This window comes from Astatotilapia calliptera, chromosome 1 (genome assembly GCF_900246225.1).
Source record: "Astatotilapia calliptera chromosome 1, fAstCal1.2, whole genome shotgun sequence".
Classification (NCBI taxonomy): Eukaryota; Metazoa; Chordata; class Actinopteri; order Cichliformes; family Cichlidae; genus Astatotilapia; species Astatotilapia calliptera.
The window spans coordinates 314,683-335,502 of record NC_039302.1 but is presented as its reverse complement, the minus strand read 5'-3'; the positions used below and the strand labels follow the sequence as shown (position 1 = coordinate 335,502).

The window sequence follows — 20,820 nt, the reverse complement described above, 5'->3', positions numbered from 1 at the left end:
TCACCAGCCAGTTTTACACACGTCTATAGAAATTCAAATTCAAATTTTATTTGTCACGTACACAGTCATACACAGTACGATATGCAGTGAAATGCTTAGACAACTGCTCGTGACCTAAAGAAAAAGGCTATGAATAAGATATATATATATATATATATATATATATATATATATATATATATATATATATATATATATATATATAAACACCCAGCACGCCCCTGCGGGCGGTTTATCCTTCAAGCTCGGGTCCTCTACCAGAGGCCTGGGAGCTTGAGGGTCCTGCGCAGTATCTTAGCTGTTCCCAGGACTGCGCTCTTCTGGACAGAGATCTCCGATGTTGTTCCCGGGATCTGCTGGAGCCACTCGCCTAGCTTGGGAGTCACCGCACCTAGTGCTCCGATTACCACGGGGACCACCGTTACCTTCACCCTCCACATCCTCTCGAGCTCTTCTCTGAGCCCTTGGTATTTCTCCAGCTTCTCGTGTTCCTTCTTCCTGATATTGCTGTATATATATATATATATACATATATATATATATATACATATATACATACATATATATATATATATATATATATATATATATATATATATATATATATATATATATATATATATATATATAGATATATATATATATATATATATATATATAGATATATATATATATATATATAAAAAGGCTATGAATAAGATATATATATATATATATGTACACATACACACACACACACAATAACCGTGGGCGACCGTGGCTCAGGGGGGTTGGGAATCGCATCTGTAACCGGAAGGTCGCCGGTTCGATCCCTGGGCTCTCTGTCCTGGTCGTTGTGTCCTTGGGCGAGACGCTTCACCTACCGCCTACTGGTGTTGGCCAGAGGGGCCGATGGCGCGATATGGCAGCCTCGCTTCTGTCAGTCTGCCCCAGGGCAGCTGTGGCTACAACCGTAGCTGCCTCCACCAGTGTGTGAATGTGAGAGTGAATGAATAGTGGAATTGAAAAGCGCTTTGGGTGCCTAGAAAAGCGCTATATAAATCCAATCCATTATAACTGCAGCTGTACAAGTATTAACTCTCACTAACCTTTCATAGCAGACGCAACGGACCTGGGCTGCAACACTGGGCTGCCTCAGACTTGAACATGGTCTCAGAACGAAGGACATCGTTGTCATATCTCTTATAAACATTAGATGGCAGTGTTTTTTTTCCACGGACGTTATCTGCTCTCAGAAGCAAAACGAAATAGGAGAACTTCCGGTCTCTATCGACTCTCCAAAAATGGCGGATGTTTGTGGTCAAGTGTTATTGGGATCAGGGCTTACTGTGCTCTCCCATCCTTTGATGTACATTAAAGTCCTGATCCAGGTAAGACGGGAGAGTTTGGACAGATTCTGTTTCCTTCCCGGGCCTGATTCAGACACTCTGTACTTATCGTTGTAAATACTGTAACTCTCGCTAGTATCTTACTAGAAGAGGAAATTGTCATTCATTTTCACAGTGTATTGCCTCGTTTACCAGTAGATTAGTAGGTTTGTAGCACACACAGAGACATTAATAAGTCTTGATAACTATTTATTTGAGAATATAGCAGGAACTGTCCCAGTAATAGGATCAGCCACATGGTTGTCCCGTCTGTTGTCCCTGTGACCTTCTGCTTCCTCGTTGCTGTGCAATAGGCGGAATCCGTGTGTTAATCGAAAGTTAATAATTAACTGCAATGTTACCCTGCTTCATTTAGATTCTGTGCGCAGACTGAATAAAAACAATCTGTACACAGTTCATACATGGCTTATTTTCCAAGAAAGCCAGCGGCGTTAAGTTGTTGAACTGCTAGAGATCACCGCCAGTTAGCTGCCAGCTGATTAGCTCCAACGTAGTGTTTTACACTGATGTCTTCAACACACCGTGTATATTCACAAGTTTGTCATCGGGAGAAATGTATGCTGTTTGCGTCTCAGTTACGAATACTGCTAGCTCGATGCCTCCTGAAAAACATGAAAATAACGAGCACCAGCAGAGCTCCGGGGACGTTTGCTTAAAACCAGAAATAGCTGCATGTTGATCTTAATGACAGAATGAGTCATACGGAGCGACAGTTTTACTAGATGCTAACAGTTGTCTGCCTTGTGTATACCGTGTCCATATTTGTGGCAGTCGGCTAATCATCAACTGTGTGCTAAATATATGAATGCAGCACAGCGCACACACTGGTGCCCTGTCAAACTTATGTGATCTCAGGAAACATAGTTTTGTAAAAGAAAAATAACCAAATAAGTGAATCAAAAGTCAACATCATCAGTAAAAAAATAAAGATTTGTCTGTCTGTCTTCTTGCTATAAAGCATGTGATGTGTTCTGTCTGTCTCCATGGTCTGTCTCTCCACAGCACCATTCAGTACTGGACACAGTCCTTCCTGGCTCTGTGCAAATAATCCAAGTCTGTATGTATTGGTAAAAGGCACCAGAGCAGATATCAAGCTCAGGGCTGTGCGCTATGACCATAATCTCATATCACGGTCTAAGATATTTACCGTTCTGACAACGATATAAATCACAAAAATTTAACATTTTTCTGTAAATTCTGTGAACCTCGGGCAACTCGACTTGCTTTTAGTGTTTCCAGGTGTTTTTGGTGTTTTGCTGTATTTCTCTAGGATACATAAAGTCAATGCTTGCCCCCTCCTATGGTACCCTCTCATTGTTTTTGGTGTTGTGTGTGTTATCAGGTAGGACATGAGCCACTCCGTCCCACCCTGGGTAGGAATTTATTTGGAAGACAAGTCTACCAGCTACCTGGACTGTTTGCTTATGGCAAGTTTGATTCTTGATATTTTTATAAATGGAGTTGGTAATAGTATTACTGTGCTTTGAACGATTGTATGTGGATATTTACCTTTGTAGTTTTACCACTATTTACACTGTGTCCTGCTCTGGACTAAATGTTTCAGCAAAACACATCATTAAGATTGATGGAAGAGCTGGTCTTTTCAAAGGACTTGGTCCGAGGCTTTGTGCAGGCACCATTGGCACACTCGTACACAGCAAAGTTGCACAGGTAAGCTGAATAGATGGGTTTGCCACAGAAAGATGTGATCAAACAGCCAGTTTCTGTCCAGTCTTTTCTTTGAATGTTTTTAGGTGGTCATTTATTTCAATCATTTGTGATGCATACTAATGGCCTTCATAAATGAGCTATGTGCTGGGACTCAGTTTCTTGCCATCTGTGTTGTAAGTGTAACTGAAACTGTTCATTCTGGCAGCTTGATAACCTCTATCCTCTTCCAGAAATGTCAAGAACAAGGCACCCCACAGGTAAGTTTTTGTTTCTGATCTTGTTTGTAGTCACAGTATGATAAGTTCACTGACTCCCCGTAAAATGCAGCAGTTTGGCCCCTTCATCCTTTTCCTGTGCAGCAGCACTTCCTGCATTTCTATGTTAAAATCTGTTGTTCTTTCACTTCTGAGAACTTTAACAGACAATGTGCACTGTATTGCCTGCATCACTTATAGCAGAGCATCTAATACTGTTTTCAGGTTATTTTTGAAAATAAATGTGGTAGAAAAATTTGTAAAATATAGTAAATTTAATAATCGATTGATTATTCCATTGATTAATCGAGTAATCAGATAAGAAATCCTTTTGCCGTATTAATGAGCAATCTGTCAAAAAGACACCACTAAACAAAAACTAAACCCTTTGATTGTATTTACATGTCATATGGTTTTGTTGTTGTTGTTTTTTTAAATAATGCGTTTTCACAAATGCAAAAATATATAAATAATCGATATAAATAATAATAAAGTACAGTGAAAGTCAAATAAAATAAGATATATACGCAATCTAAACTAACGCGTAAAATATTTCCCATAACTGTCATTCTGAAGGCTAACTGACATTAATAAGAAGTTTTTATATTGCTGAAAACAGGCCTTATGATGCTGCAGACATTAATTAATATTAATAATAACTAAGTGTCCAACCTAACAACCAGCAGGTCGGTGGTTCAGAGTTTACTGGCCGATACACATTTTTATTGGCTTGTGAAAAAAGCTTTTATTTTTATTTTTTAAATATGAATGTAATTTAATGAATGCACTATTCAACCGGGCTCGCAAAATCGCCCGTCCGGCTGTCATATAGCATGACGGGCGGGGCTGAGATAGATTTTGGTCCCCCACCGGAGATATCGCTAGCCCCGGGACGTTAATATACCGTGCTACACCCCATGGTTCACCTCTGTTTACTGAAAGTATCGTTTCCATGTAAAAATAGGACAGCTGCCATCAGCCTTCAGCAACATGTATCATTTAACCAGTTTGTTTAAACTTTTATATTTTAAAGGTTTGCTGTCTGTACGAAGGGCAGGTAAAGAGCAGGCTGGAAGCTGGAAGCATTACATTTAACTGGTCGTTTCTGCCAGGCTTCCGCATCTTTTTCAGTCTTAATTCCATATTAGTAGTCACTTGATCAAAAGTGTGTCATATACATACAAATATTTGTGACTATTAAGTATGGTTAACGTAAGTTGAACGTGACATGGAACAAATGTGAATGCAGAAAGTCACATTCACATGTTAACATGACAGTTATGCAATAAAAGATCAAAAGCCTTGATGTTGTATGTACAACCTGAATGCCATCGTAGACCAGGTGCCTGCAGTTCTATGAGAAGTGATTGACTCAGTGCCAGCTCATGGCAGTGTTTGACTGTCCAAGGATGCAACATAACCACCCTGAAATAGCACCTAACCACTGATAGCCAGAACGCCCAGAGTTGGCATATCACTGCTCACTTTTAGATCTTGATGCTGTTGGGACTTTCTCTCTGAAATGTCCCTCAGTCTTCCTCCGATATTCTGCTTTTGCCTCTGATATCTTTCTTGATATCTTTCTTTAGGTTGGATTTGGCACAGGGGTGGCTGTAGCTCAGGTAGCTCAGGTGGTAGAGCAGGTCACCTACTAATTTGAAGGTTGGTGGTTCGATCCCTGTGTGCTCCAGTCTGCATGCCAAATGTCAGTGGGCAAGATGCTAACCTCAAGTTGCTCTCTGATGCATCCAAAGGAGTTTGAATGTTAGAAAGCACTTATGTAGGAAGAGAATACATAATGTATAATTATCTATCTGTCTATATTTAATGTAATTCCTTCTCTTCTAAACATAAGGGCAGTGTTACGGTCTCTCATAAACGGACATCCCTGGTCATCCATAGTCTCTTCTGATAACATCTGCCTCCTTTGTCCATCGTTGTTCTGTGCAGTTGTGGATGTAAAACAGGGCAGTGGGTGTGTAGGCTTCTATGTCCTACAAGGCAGCATGGGAGACGAGACTACAGCCGACCCCCTCCACTAAGTGATGGGATTGATCAGTGGGGGCCAGAAGGAAACAAATTAATCCAGTTGGTATTTTGAAGAAGCAGAAATGCACTATGGATATGCACATCCCATATACTAGGAGTCTATGGGATGTGCATATCTAGTTCATTTATGTCCCCAATGATGCACAGCTGGGGTTAGGTTGGAATACAGCAGCTGAACTATGTAGATAAGTCCTCACATGTCCTTTCCAAGAACCTCTGAACAGGCACATAGGCATGCATATACAGTACCAGTGAAAGGTTTGGACACACCTCCTCATTTAATGGTTTCTCTTTATTTTCACTACTCTCTACGTTGTAGATACATACTGAAGACATCAAATCTATGAAGCAAGATATATGGAATTATATAGCAAGAAAAATCCATAAATCACTAAATGTTTCTTGTTTTTTTTATGCTTTCCCAATCAAAAGTCTGACCACTTGATGGCGCCTACAATATTTTTCATGGTTGGGTCTTAAAAAGGTTTCAAGTAGAGCTTCAACATGCAACAAGAGGAAATGGGAGTAAGACAAAACAACATTTTGAGCATGCAATTTATTGACAACAGCACTGAAACTGAAACAAGCTGTTTTACAGCTGATCAAAGGTTTAGGTCCACATGCCTTTAAAAGGCCAAATCTAAGCAAAAATAAGATAAGATAACCTTTATTAGTCCCACACGTGGGAAATTTGTTTTGTCACAGCAGGAAGTGGACAGTGCAAAAGTTATGAGGCAAAAATTAGAATACATGGATCATATGGATCGCTGTCAGGCAGTCACACTGTTATAATGTTCTGATGGCAAAAATGTTTTCCTCTTTTGAACGAGATCAGGTTGCTGAACTGCATAAGCAGGGTGTCTCACAGCACGCCATCGCTGCTGAGGTCAAGTCAAGGTTGAATTCACAGTATTGATGTGTAAATAATTACATTTGAAAAAGGGGGTAGGAACAGGAAAAGTATAAACTTCATCCTACTCCTTTTCAAACACACACGTTCTGCAGACAGAAATATATATGAAAACTTGATGTTTTTAAGTTCTTTTCTTTTTGTTATTTCAGTTAAATTTGCATGTTCAAAATAAAATTCTGTCAGAAAAACAAGCAAAACAAATTTACAATAAAACGTTTGAGGCAGAGCAGAGTCGCTGCGTTGATGTGTGCTGCCTTCAACAAATGCTGCAATGAACTGAATAACTCAAGTAACTCGATTATTTCAAAAATATCCTTGTTGAAAATTCTTTGTCTTGATACTTTGTTTGTGACCCGCTCGTATTCATCACCATGTAAACGTGAGCAGTCCACCCACATCTCTGACGACAAATAGACCTGCCATAGAATCGTATTCAGGAATATAAAGCACAACAACATTAAGCCCATGCAGACCCCAGCTTTTAAACAGACTGATAACACCAGCAGAAGTGACAGTGAAGCTGCCCACACACACACACACACTGCGACGAGTCGTTACTCGCTAAAGAAAGAACGTAACTGCCAGCCAGTGACGCCTACGAGAAGCAGAGGTGAATCTAAAGGGGGGTGTGGGGTGCACTGTATTTATTTGTAAGGCTTGTGTAACATTTTTCAGATACAAAGTGAAATAACATTATATGATATTAATAAAATTGTGTTAATATTCAAAAATATAAACATTGGTATTTTCAGCATACCAATATAAAAATGTACCTGGGCCAGTAAAACTCTAACCTGTTAGGCTGGAACCTTAATTATTATTATTAATAAGAATAAAACTGCACTTTAGGAACTGTTGCATCAAAGCCAAGGCAAGCTTCAGAATAGGCTTGCTTTTCATTATTGCAGCCACCCTGCACTCCTTTAAAGGCTCGCAGGTGCATAACTGACTGATTTGCACTTAAACAGGCAAAGACACGAAGCACATACGCATGAACAAACACCAAACCTCGATCAGGAGATGCAATGCTGTTACAACTCTTTTGCATGCTACGAGTTTAAGAGACCCCCGCCCTAGTAACACAGTAAAGGGTCTAATAAAGGGAGTAAAGGGAATATTATTTATTACCTCTGTTTAACTTACATGCACACCTTATTTTACGATTACTGTACTTGAGATTTTTTTTCAATTTTTGCACTTAGGAAAGTGTGTTCTTCAAAAACGTTAATTTTATTATGACATAAATTCAATGACTGGGTTCAGGGCTTGTTTTGTTTGTTTTGGCAGATTTTGTAATGGAAACCGATGCACGGTTCATTTTTCAAAGACCTGTGTTTTGTTTTTTCATCTTTGGAGTAATCGGTTAAACACATTATTACTAAAATAATCTCCAGATGCAGCGCTACTTTTAACATGCTGGCCTTGGCCCACACTGACCCCACTTAACAAATGAATTGTGTGTTGCTCGTCATCGCTCTCCTCAGGCCATCTGTACACGATTTCTTAATAAGGGTATAAAGTGTCAAAATAATTTTCAGGATGGTGACGCTGAGGTTTCTCTGATTTCCAGATACTGGGAGGGCAGCAGAAGGATAAAGAGAGCTCTCTACAGCAGGTTGTTAACGAGGTAAGACCTATGCAATCCCAAAGCTAAATCACAACACTACACAGCCACACTTGACTTCAGTCAAGTCTGGTCTAAGCACTTTACCTAATAAGGGCAAACAAAATCCTGTTATTAAGGAAAAAGAGATAAAGTAAGTATTTTAGTAATACTTTAAGAAACTGAGCACACAGTTAGTCAACACAGTATAATGTAAGACTGGTTATATTTAATTAATAAGCGTAAAGAATACTTCATTTGGCTAAAAGCAGAAGAACTGGGAGCAGCAGAAGCCCAAGGTGTAATTATCAATAGTGAAAAACAGCTGCAGTTACAGTGTGCACATAAAGGCTTGCACATACAGTTTGTCTTAGTCAAGTGTGTTAATGAATGTCTGATACAGACTGATCGTTGTGGCCCTGCCTGTGCTTTGTCAGCCTAACCACAGTGGAAAATGTCTGTAGTGATGGATGTGGGAACAAAGCTCCGGTTTCAAAGATGTTGACAAAATCTCATCAACCTCGTGTGTTGCCTCAGCAACAACTGGAACTGTGGCATCTCCATCCTTCAGTGGAGGCTTGTTTTGAAAAATGCAGCATTTTATTTACAGCTCAAATACAACTCAGGCAATAACAATGTTAATTATACACAGAATGGACACAACTTCAACGTAAAACACTTGAAGTTGCACACACTAAATGCTGCTAGTCTGATGTTAACCAGAGTTAGCTTGCTAACGCTTTCATACTCGCCACTGAGCAGAATGAAGTTCTGAAGATTACCCAATGCATCACAATCAATTCCAACAAATATGCTTCGGTGACACAACATTGTACAAATGTGAAAACACGTGTTGCAAGTCGCGTGATCAAGGTCAAGTATTAGCCTGAGCTCACTGCTGATTGGTTGTTACCATATTTGTTTCAAACCAAATGATGTGTCGATTATTTACATCAGGAAATATCTTTAAAAAATGATTTCTGCTTTCCTTTTCTAGCTGCGGCCACAACAACAAAGGATCACTACAAGTGTACTTTCAAGCTAAATCATATTGTATTTGAAAACAAAGGCTTTAGACTAAACTGAAAATATAGGTTTCACATAATACAGTTAAGTTGCAATTGAGTACAGATGATATTACATGGAAACTGTTAGTCATGATAATAACAAGCTGCACTTACAGTACTATTGTTATAGTGCTGTTGATGCATTAATAGTACAATTCATCAATACTTGAACTTTAGTGACTTGTTGTGTGTTTTCAACAGACAACCAGGGAGATGGTTGCCCGCTCCTGTGCCACCATCGTCACACATCCCTTCCATGGTACAGCGTGGTTCAGCACAGTATAATGCCTGCATACCTTTAGGAAGTCTGAAATGTTTCTCTTGACTTGTTTTTCAGTGATCACTTTGCGATGTATGGTGCAGTTCATTGGAAGAGAAACCAAATATAGGTAATTTCAGTATTTTAGTTGTGACACTAAATGAGAAGAGCCATGAGATTTATTAAGCATTTACAAAATTGTGTTCTCAGTGGGGTGTTTGATTCCATCATCACAGTCTACAGAGAAGAAGGCATTCTGGGCTTCTTTGCGTAAGTGTGACACTATTAGTCTTTAGGACAACAGACACTTGTGTTGGACATTAAGTGGATGACTTGGGCAATAAGAGAAAAAGATTGTTGCAGAAGTAGAAACTAAAGAAGCTTCCTTCAGTGTGTCGTCAAAGAGGGAGTTGCCGAAACTGTTTTATTAGTAATTTAGTAATATTATTATCTCCTTTTTTTTTTATAACAATGACAGAAAAATCCAAATCTTGTCTTGCTGGCAATAAATTGTTATTTTTGGTAGTAAAATGTTTGTGACAGGATTGTATCTCCATATACACCTCTGTCTCTCTCAGCCATGATTCGGGATGCCAGGGGAAGTGCTATGTGAATAACATTATGCTGTACATTGTTCTTTGTCCTGTAGATGATGATTTTCATTTCTTTTACACATTTCAGTAGTGTATGTATGACAAACTGAAAAGTTATATATATTCTCGTTTTTCAGGTTTTAGTCACAGTTCTTTTCGGACGTCTGTACACACAGAATTCCCCAATAACACAAATTGACTTTCACATTTGTTGCTTTTTAAAGCTCTAGTCTGGAGTATTTTAGGTTGTCTGAAAATGCAGTGAAAAGAGCTTTTTCCACATTAAGGCACCTGGCACATGCATGGATTGCTTAGATGACAGTTAATACTGATTTTCCCCCCTCTTAGTAAATCCAGTAATAACTCGCCCACAGTACTGTCAACATTCTGTAGTGTAGATGTCGACAGTCTTTAGGGACTTGTAGACGTGTGAACCTGGTTGAGTTGAAGGAGCAAACCACGCCAAGCTTACTTTCAATAACTAGAACCAAACAGGTTCAGTTTTCATGTCCTGAATAAAATAAAATTAGACAAAAATAGACGACATTGCTGTAGAAGGTGAGATTTCCAGTAGGTATGCACTCTTATGCCGGGCAGGTGCAGACTGAAAATGACATATTTCAGATGTGAATCCCTATTTTTGAATTCTTATTATTGTTTGGTAGTTGGAATGTGTTGAGTAGATCTGACGTTGCACAATAATATTATTAATAATAACCGTGTGAAGGTTTGAGTGGAAAACTGATTTAGAAATTTGCTGTCAGAGAGACGAGTCAGTGTTTGGGGAAGCTGGTTTGGCCACATGTTGAGTTATTCCTTTCAGATACATCCTGTCCGATCTGTCACAGACATGCTGAGAGCTTGTGTCGTCCTTGACAGCTTTGTTAATCAGTATCCTGTAGCTTCAGCTGTTGCCTCTGTGTCTGTCGCTGCCTGCCTGGACAACCTCGAAACTGTTTACAGCCATATTTTTTGCATGGTTTTGATGGTCAGTGTAATGGCTGTATTTATTTCTTAAAAGTTCTCTCTTTCTCTTATGTTGAAAATACTGCGACAGCATTGCTGTTAGCAACACACCCAGGGTGTGGTTCCGCCGTCCGCGTGTTTATTTTCCACATAAACCTTTTCACAATAAAAATAAATGTGAAATAATGAAAATATACATCATCCTCCAACATCAAGTTTTAGAATATGCATCAAACAAATTCCTGTTTTTTCTTTGAGGTAATTATAAATGGTGCTATAGTCCCCGTGTGGATGCGGGCACAGAGAACAACCATGGCCAGTAAAACTGAGGCAGAAGCAGGCGGCTCAAACAGACCAGTCAAAACAAACTGAGGACCTTATTCCTAGACGAGGGGCTCCCTCTGTAGCATGGACAGGGTCTGGCTATGAAATAATTTGCATAGTACGGTTTTCTGGTCCGTCTGACATGGACCAGAAAACTCTTCTACCACCTACGCAAGAATCACGTGAAGGAGTACGGAGCGAGTTCATGGATGAAAAACAACAAAGATCCATCAGGTGCTCCATCAGACCTTTGCTTGCCTTCTAGCTGGTGTTCGGCACTGCAGTGAATCTTGCACCAAGTCTCAGGAGAACTTGGTTCACGGGCAATTCTCTCTTTCTTCTTTCTTCATTGATCATAATAAAAAAACAAAACCGTTTGCATATTAACGTCTTGAGATGAAAGATCGCCGTTATGATCAGACAATTGGCATTCAGACTTTAACCATACATTTATATAGTGGTTTATTCTATAGCCTTTTTTTGTTTTTTTAATCTGAAAAAATATTGTTCTCATAAATATACATAAATTATTTGTATGTAAGTGCATCTTCCAACAATTGTTGCATTGATGCACCTTGAGCCTCATTTCCTGAAGTCGGGGCTCCCAACATATGCACTGAAATGCTCATTCATTCTTGATATTGTTGCAGTTACTTATTAGCAGATCATCAGTTGTCACAGTGCTAGAACTTGAAATCCAATTGAATCAAAACAGATCCCCTGGAAAATACTGGATCCCATATTTGATACAATATGAAATATTTCCTGTTATTCAGATTTGATCCTTGCTGGCTGCTTAAATCCTTCCTAAAGTGTTCTGGACATTAACTACTTCATCTGTTCAGTAAGTGGGAGAGTTGTGTGACATCCTGTTTGCAGCGGTGCTGTGTGAGGTTGTGTAGCAGCTGAAGGAGTCAAAGGCAGCACTGGATAAAGTTTCACAGGACTATTCAGCTCAGTATTGATTTGTATTACATGAATCTATCGACTATTCTATCGATTAATTGGCTAAGAAATATTTTTGTCTTATCAACGAGCGATAGTAAATGATCAAGCACAGGTTTCACAGTGAATTTCTCGTTGGTTTTCATTTTAGAAACTGCAGTGTTTTTGTTTCATCTGTAATCGGTTTCAGTGGCTCCTTTAAAGGCTGATGTGGTGAAGCAAACATTAGCATTCTGAAGTTTGCCTTGTGCTTTGACGTAAAGTTATTGTGCTGCTGAAAACAAGATTTTATGATGAATTAATATTAACGATAATTGGGTGTACGACCTAACAACCTTCAGGTCAGTGGCTCTGAGTTTACTGGCCCATGTACATGTTTACTGGCTTGTGAAAGACGCTTTAATTTTACATAATGCCACCTGTACTCGCTTTCATTTAAAATAGGAAGGTTGGTGTCAACATTCAGAAAGTTGTACAACTGAAACTAAGCTAACAGTTCATCTGCGTGTTTTTGTGCAACTTCTGGAGGCTACAGTCGATTTTTCGCTGTGTGAAACAAACGGCGCTGAATGAAGCAGCTACACATATTCTTTGTTTTTATCACGTCAGAGTTTGCTGATCAGGACTCTGATTACACAAACAACGCTGCTTTTTTGAATATGTGAAACCTGTTCTCTTCAGCTGAGCTCTTTGCTCCTCGCAGTGTGTAAAACAGACTCCAGCTCTTTGTTAGACTGTGCCAGCGTCGTCATCATCACTGCTGCTGTTGTGGTATCAGTGTGTGTCGGGCATTATTCACACACTGCTAATCAATACGTTTGTATTGAGTCTGTTTTTAGTTGTAAATGTGGCTGAAATGCTCGTGTTCGAGTTTCCATGGTAACAGTGGCGCTGCAGAGGGGTCCCTTAACGACGCATCGAAGCAAAGAACTTTTTGTAGTCGAATTATTCGAAATACTCAGTGAATTGTTGCAGCACCATATCTGAGTATCTCTTGTTTTTCTTCAGGCCAAAGAGTGAGTTAAGCTAACATCATTGCAGCCAGTGTTAGGCTTCAGTCTCCAAACAACCCAGTGTTTGATCATAGTATCTCTACTTTTTCTCTTTTATCTAAGGCGTGTGTATCTTTATTTGTTTGTGTTTCCTTTTTCCTAGTGGTTTGATTCCTCGCCTGCTGGGTGATGTCCTTTCTCTGTGGATTTGTAACCTGCTGGCTCACCTCATCAATACATATGCCATTGATGACTCGGTATACTATGTCCTCCAGTTAGGGGCTTCTGTAATCGAAATACCTTTTTCCTAAATACCTGAAATTCAAGTTTGTGCATGCAAAAACGCAACAGCCATCTTTTGTTTGTTAGATTTTTTTCATTGTATGTTTAGGTAACTACTTTTTTGTATCGCACTGACATAGATCTTGAGGGTTTTTGTCAAGCAGTCTTAAATTGAGGCTCTAACACAGACTAATAGTGACTCTTCTTCTGAACAGATGAGTCACACAGGAGAAATCAAGAACTGCTCTCAGGCGATGACAGGGGTGAGTGTAACAGACAGTGTCAGTGCAGCTGTTTGTGGCTCAGTCTCATGCTGTTCATGCTCTTTCTTGCAGTTCTTTGCCAGCATGCTCACCTATCCTTTTGTTTTGGTGTCAAACATAATGGCTGTCAATAACTGTGGGTAAGTTAGCTCGTCATGTTCTGCTGTCAAACTTGCTAAATTCAAGCAGACTCATATTATAACTTTCTCATTAGGCTTGCTGGAGGCAGAGATCCCTATGCGTCAGTATATCCCACCTGGGTGGACTGCTGGATGCATCTTAGCAGAGAGGCAAGTATATAACTAATCCAGCTCCTTTCAAACATTTGCTCAGTAGTAACGATTCACAAAGATGGGTTGAACCAAACAGGCTGGCAACCTTCTCAGCTGCTGTGCATACACCACTGTACTTTCTGTGTCAACGAGGCACCGAAAGTTTGGTTCATCCTGATGGGCTTTGAGGTAAAGGTCATTTTGCAGTGTTACAATTTCCACCCGTCCAGCATCCAAGCTGAGCATCGCACTGAGCAATGCACGTTGTTTCCACGTTCATGAAAGGTTTGGAAATGAACATCACACTTGGCTTAAACTGATCAAGGTCCCAAAACCTGTTCTCAAAGTCTTGTCCAAGCCTGTTTATGACTTAAGAGTACTTTTCTGCAACTTTGTCAAAAGTCTCAGATGCAGAAGCATTATCTTTTCAGCACAGAGAGGAAGTGGAGCACCTTTTTTCTCTGTAAATGCACAGAGAAAAATGTCCCTCTGGGCTTTAAATGCATTTAAAGCACTTATATCAGCAACAGTCTTACCTTTGCCTTGCAGCTTTCAGTTTCCCAGTAATGTCCTTTAAAATGAAAGGTCAAGTGTCCACTCGGTGTACCCCAGCATAAAGTTTAGGAACTCCGTGTCACCTTTTCAGTGAGGGATGAATCCTGTATGTTGGCTGATCATAGCAGGGGCCCTGTCGGTGGTCACTGATACCAGCTTTTCCACCGGTACCTTTTTCTTCACAGCGTTATAGATGTCAACTCCTCATAGACCTCATAGTTGTCTTTGGTGACAGTAGTGTCAGAAGTTCTTCTTTTGTGGAGAAATCGTCAAATACCATCCAGATGAAGACCATCAGCTGTGCTGCTGCTGTCCACAGACTGTTACACTGGATGCTAAACCACCTGCACTTTGCCTGATCCCAGTCCAGCTGATCAGCCAAGTTCCCGGACATAGCCGACACTCTTCTAACTATTGTAGTTGCCCCCAGTTGGACATTGGAGAGAATGGAGATTACATCAGTTCCATATTTCTCCTCTTTAAGCACAGTCTTTGCAATTATCATGATTGCTTCTTTGAAAACCTTCTCGTCTAAAAATGCCTTCTTTTTCTTAATTAAGAAATGTGTAGCTCTAAATGAGGCTTTTTGGGAGTTTTTCACAGTTCTCATGAAAAAAGACTGCTGTTTGCTCAAACCTGCCTTTAACTCGCGGGCTGTTTCTGCCCATCGGGTAGTTAGCATGGCAGCTTGTGTGACACGTTCAGAAACGTCTCTCCACATTGTGCCGCTTTGCCGTTGCCACATGAATCGTTCACAGTAGTGAAAACTCTTCCTGTAATTCACTGTGAAATTGATGTTTTCTTTTTCTTTCTTCCTTCTTCTTTACACTTTTTTTTACTTATGTGTTTATACACCACCTGCATTTAATTATTACTAATTTCTGTCTCTTCCGAAACGTGTCTTTTGTCCTGTCTTCTTCCCCTCACCCCCAACCAACAGATGGCTGCCACTCCCTGAGCCTGGTTCTGCCAGAGCATATTTATATATGTATAAATATCTGAGTTCAGTTGAATTCAATAGCACACTTTTTATTATCCTCTTGATGTTATGAAGTGTGCCTATTCAACAATGCACTTACTGGAATGGACCATGGTGCAGTATACACTAGAGATGGACCGATCCGATATTACGTATCGGTATCGGTCCGATACTGACCTAAATTACTGGATCGGATATCGGAGAAAAATAAAAAATGTAATCCGATCCATTAAATATCACGAAAGCACCTCACAAAACTTGCAACACGCCGTAACTCACCTCAGAACGTTAGCACGTCGGAGCAGTATGCATCACGTGATAGAGCGGCTGTGGCATGCGGGACCTGTCGGTGGTCTGGATAGCATGTGGAGCTTCGCTAGCTACCCGGCATTTCATCTCCGACAAAGTTATCCCCGAGAGAAGTAAAGCAAGTGTGTAAGTCCATCTCTGAATGTTTGTAAAGCATTCCTGCGTTAAGCTTAACAAGCGATATATGGAGCGACTGCCTCTTCTTGCTGCTACTTCAATCATGAAACTGCTTAACGATCAGCTGATCGGCTTTTCTGTCGCGAGTCCGTCTCTCTGGTTTGTTTTTGGCCCACTTTGCACCAGAAAGAGGAAACCAGCGGCTGAACAACAGCAGCACGTTTAAGCTTGATAAGCTGTTGTTAGAATGTATTTAATATTTCTTTCTACACCAGGATCTTTTTCTACGTAGCTGACGGCTGGTAACTGTGCAGGGGCGGATCTAGCAAAGTTTAGCCAGGGGGGCCGATAGGGCATGAACAGGGAAAAGGGGCACAAAGACATACTTTTCTTTCTTATTCTCATTTAAAATGTCGAGCTTTTAATAAATAATTATCTGACACCCAAAGTTTTAATCTGATGTAAAATGAATAGAAGTCCATTACTGTATATAGTAACTATTAAGTCTAATATATATACCCTAGTAAGCTATAGTACTTTTTCCTTTGGGAAGGTACCATCTGTGCAGTCTGCAATTTTGTTGAAGAAAGATGTTGAATCTATTTAATATTTCTTGAAAAATAATTGATTTCTGTGCATTTTTTTTCACACTGCATCAAATTAAGGTTGATTACGTCGATTAAGCATCATGAGGTGGAGCGTGAGGGGTGGTTCCCTATTTTTTATTTATTTATTTTTGTTGTTGCTGGGAGTTGGAACCCTATTAGTTAGGTTGCTTAATATTTACGCTAAGTACTCTTTAAAATACCAGAATAGGGAGGATGGTGTAGGTTTAAGTTTATTAGATTGATCAGTATTGCTGAACTATGAAACATTTTTTTTGCATACAGGTATAACAGAATAGCTTTAGTGTTGTTGTTGTTTTAAACTTGAGTATGAACTTATACAAAATGCAGCAAGATATTTAAAAAAACAGTTTTGTTGATTAAAAAACACCATATCGGATTCATATCGGTATCGGCAGATATCCAAATTTATGATATCGGTATCGGACATAAAAAAGTGGTATTGGTCCATCTCTAGTAGTTACCACTGTTGCCGCACAGCAACAAGGTCCTGAGTTCGGCTGCAGCATCTCACCGGGGCCTTTCTGTGCGGATCTGCATGGACGTCATTCAAACATTATACGGGCCACAAGAATTTGCACTTTTATTGACTAAAGCCATATTTTGATATGTTTTATGTTTTTTTTCCACAAGAGCAGTTTAAGTTTGATGAAAAATTAGATTTTTCATGGAATTTTCCCACCACTGCACAATCATGTGACCTGCTCTAAAAACAGTTTGGAAAATATGTCTTTTTTTCCCACCCAAACCTTTTGTCTACATGTATAATATATACTTTAAAATGTAGCTGTTGTTGCCCTCTTTCATCCAGTGTAATTCCTCTTGAGCTGGGATTTATGGTTCTCTCACAAATGCTATCAAAGCACAGACTCCTCCCTGTCCCTCTCCTATATGCATCCACTATTTTAAATTGGAGTCCTAACACTTTATCTCCCCACTAGGCCATTGTGGCTCAAGAGTTGGGCGTTCGCCTTGTAATCGGAAGGTTGTTGGTTCGAGCCCCGGCTCGGACAGTCTCGGTCGTTGTGTCCTTGGGCAAGACACTTCACCCGTTGCCTACTGGTGGTGGTCAGAGGGCCCGGTGGCGCCAGTGTCCGGCAGCCTCGCCTCTGTCAGTGCGCCCCAGGGTGGCTGTGGCTACAATGTAGCTGCCATCACCAGTGTGTGAATGTGTGTGTGAATGTGTGTGTGAATGGATATGTAAAGCACTTTGGGGTCCTTAGGGACTAGTAAAGCCTTATACAAATACAGGCCATTTACCACTAACATGTAGTCTTTAAATAAAACCTACATAACAGTTAAGGATTAAAAATATTTTTTTTCTGCTCATTTGATGCCAGTTCCCTTCTTTGTCACAGACACACAACAGATATTTTGCAAATGTTCTGTTTCTATTTGAGATTCTTGAATTTAGACATTTAAAACACATAATTTCACTCTTCAAGTAATTTCAAGAATAAAGGCTTTCAGATTTGTTTGTGGCCAAATTTTCTTTTGTCATTAGTCAACTTTTTAATGTACATTTAACTTCTACAACTACTTTCCAAGAAAGGTGAGAAAAACAGCACCTTTGTTCTGAAGTACTACCGACTGATTTGCAATCACGATGCCAGGGTAGTGAGTCAGTCACGTGACTGAAAACTATGGATTGTTTGATGACAACTGACCCAGCAGCATCACCCAGAATTTCTTCAGAAATGTTCTTTTCTAGTTCTGTCTTTCGGTCATGCATTATGTATGTTTTATTCTTGTACAGCACTTTGGTCAACGCTCCTGTTGTAATTAAATGTGCTATGTAAATAATTAAACTATGTGTAAACGGACTATTACTAACACTTCCTACCTCTTTTCATTACAGGGCAACATGAGCAGAGGCAACAGTTTATTTTTCCGAAAGCTTCCAGCAGGAAAGACATACGCAGTCGACCAGAAGAGATTTTTCTAAAGCTTCAGGAGCGCTGAAATGAACATAGTTGTGATAATAAAACAAAAATCCAATATTGCCTGATTTGGGAATTGGACAGTCAGCTTTTTGTATGCATTCGTTTGCCCTGAATTAGTTTTTTTTCCTTAACAGCTTGCCAGCTTAGGAACTGAACAGTTTTAGTTAACTGCAGAAAGATTGTTTAAATGAAATGACAAAAATATTAAAGGGCAGAGCTGTAAGACAGTGACATGTTTTTAAAATATGAACTGCCTTTCTACTTCCACATTTACAAAAACTAAAGCTGGCATAATGATTATGTGATTTTTTCCCTTCATGTTTTCTTTTTTGTTTTTTATGCATTTGGTAATGTCTAAGATTTGCCACGTTAATGATCATGTGGGATCTCTTTTCATCTGGTATTGTATTGATGTAATTATTCTGAAGGTGACCTCTGAGTGCATGTGTAAAGATAATTGGGGGTGAGGACAAGTGGTGGTGGTGTTTCTGAAGTATATACACTGAGACATGTGTAGAGCGGTCTGGGTGGACTCTGAAAAATGAAAGTACTTTAGCTCCTGATTGACCCAAATAAAAGGAAAAAATGTCTTTCCTGTAAAAGGTTTTTGGGAAGTATGTTATGTGAAGTGGTACAAGTGTACAGATGTTTCATTTTTAACATAGTGTGGCACTTATATGTGCAGAGCCATTGGCACATGCAGTTGAGAGGCAGTTGGGGGGGGCACTGACTCCTCTGGTTGTTGAATGACAGTCAGTTTGTTCAGAATCTTAAATGTTCCTGCTGCTGCTGCACTCTTCTGAACAGAGATATCTGATGATGTGCCTGTAATCTGCTGGTGCCAAGTATAAAACTGTCTGTCTGGAAGTCCCTCAGGATCTAAGACTTTTGGGACCTTCTCGACTACCTTCGTCTTGGGAACTTCTAATCGACCTCCTAGGACCTGGCGTCCATATATGTGGACGTCATATTTTGGGTTGTCTAGACCAAAATACAAAATCTTGCTCTATAAGGGCCTGACATCCACTTACGAGGACATTATACTGTAACTGTTCTATCAAATTTAAAGCAAGTCTCATTTTTCTCCGAAACAAAAATCAGGTAAAAAAATTTTTTTTTTAAAAAATCACGTAATTCTTTGTTTTTACATTCATCAGGTTCCAATCAGCCCAAATAGCAAAATAGAAATTGAAAATGCATGCCATGAAAGAGTTTGGGTCTTAGTAGGTTAATATGCAGCACCAATGTTCCTCTATACAATTTCAGTGGAACCCCGACTTACGAATACCCCGTTTCACGAAAAAGTCAAGTTACAAAGGCACTGAACGGCAACATTTTTGACCGTGTTGCAGCAAAATGCCCGAGTAACGAAATCCGCTGGCTCTGATTGGCTGAGCCTACAATGCCCACAATTCCTTCCGAATCATGTGACAACCCCTTGGCTTCTGTACTTGAGCTTCGCTGTTCCACTTGAACGACGTTTTGTTGTTCTAGTTAGCAATTAGCCTATAGCCTGTCGTTCAGCATCGCCTCAGTCAAAAGGCGCGATGGGTGCTTCGACTTAGGAAAACTTTCGACTTACGAAAGACCCTCGGGAACGAATTAATTTCGTAAGCCGGGGTTCCACTGTAATTTTCTCAAGGGACTGCGTGAGAAACTGTGGCCATGTCCACATGCACACAGGTATTTTGGTAAATGTAGATACAAACATTTATATCCACATGTAAACGGAGTTTTGGATTAAAAATGAGGTGCTTCAATTGATGGAGAAGGAGCTGCCAGGGTAAAGATGTTCGAAAACACTATCCTGTGTTTAGACGTGGACAGGGAAAACTAAGATTTTGCCACACAATGTCAAAAGTGTGCACATTTACTTGTTTTGGTCAATTTGCACCATGTTTGTGAGCTGCTTTTGACAGTGTTTGGGTTTGGTTTTTGCATTTCGATGTGAACTGAGGTTTTTCAAAATAAACTCTGAAGAATCCCTGTGCATGTGTGGACATAGTCATAGGACTGTTGTCGAGAGCCATACCAATAAGCTTATAAAGATTGAGGTTCACTTTATACCAGCTTGGTATAACTTTTTTTCACATACGGTCAGGTAGGTTTGGATGGCTTTTATAAAGGATTTTTATCATCATTTAAACTATATAGTCATATCAAAAGAGACTTTTCACAGGACTGCATAAAGTTCTCTGAAAAACTTAAGTACCTTGAATAGGCATTAGACTAGACTGAGTAGCAGTTAATCAAAGGTCTTGCTAATCAAATGCACTTGATGTGACCACCATTGTAAGAGAAGATTTGACCCTTTGCTGATTGGGAGGATTTTTAGGTATGTGTGAACACTAAGCCGCAATCTTCCCAGGAGTGGACATTCTGGGAAGTTCACTCCAAGGTCAGATCATAGATTTGGTCAAACACTGGATGTCAGCGCAAACTCCATACCA

At 39.8% G+C, this 20,820-nt stretch overlaps 1 protein-coding gene across 1 annotated transcript; it reads left to right on the top strand.

Moving 5' to 3' along the window:
- The first annotated feature begins 1,247 nt into the window (after positions 1-1,247).
- mtch2 (mitochondrial carrier homolog 2) lies at positions 1,248-18,972 on the top strand. The gene is made up of 13 exons (XM_026181702.1): positions 1,248-1,370; positions 2,731-2,815; positions 2,953-3,059; positions 3,290-3,316; positions 7,846-7,902; positions 9,147-9,204; positions 9,283-9,334; positions 9,415-9,474; positions 13,188-13,281; positions 13,522-13,569; positions 13,642-13,709; positions 13,784-13,859; positions 18,286-18,972. Exons 1-13 carry the CDS (start codon positions 1,284-1,286, stop codon positions 18,370-18,372), a joined length of 906 nt encoding a protein of 301 aa, XP_026037487.1. The 5' UTR covers positions 1,248-1,283; the 3' UTR covers positions 18,373-18,972.
- Positions 18,973-20,820: the final 1,848 nt, after the last annotated feature.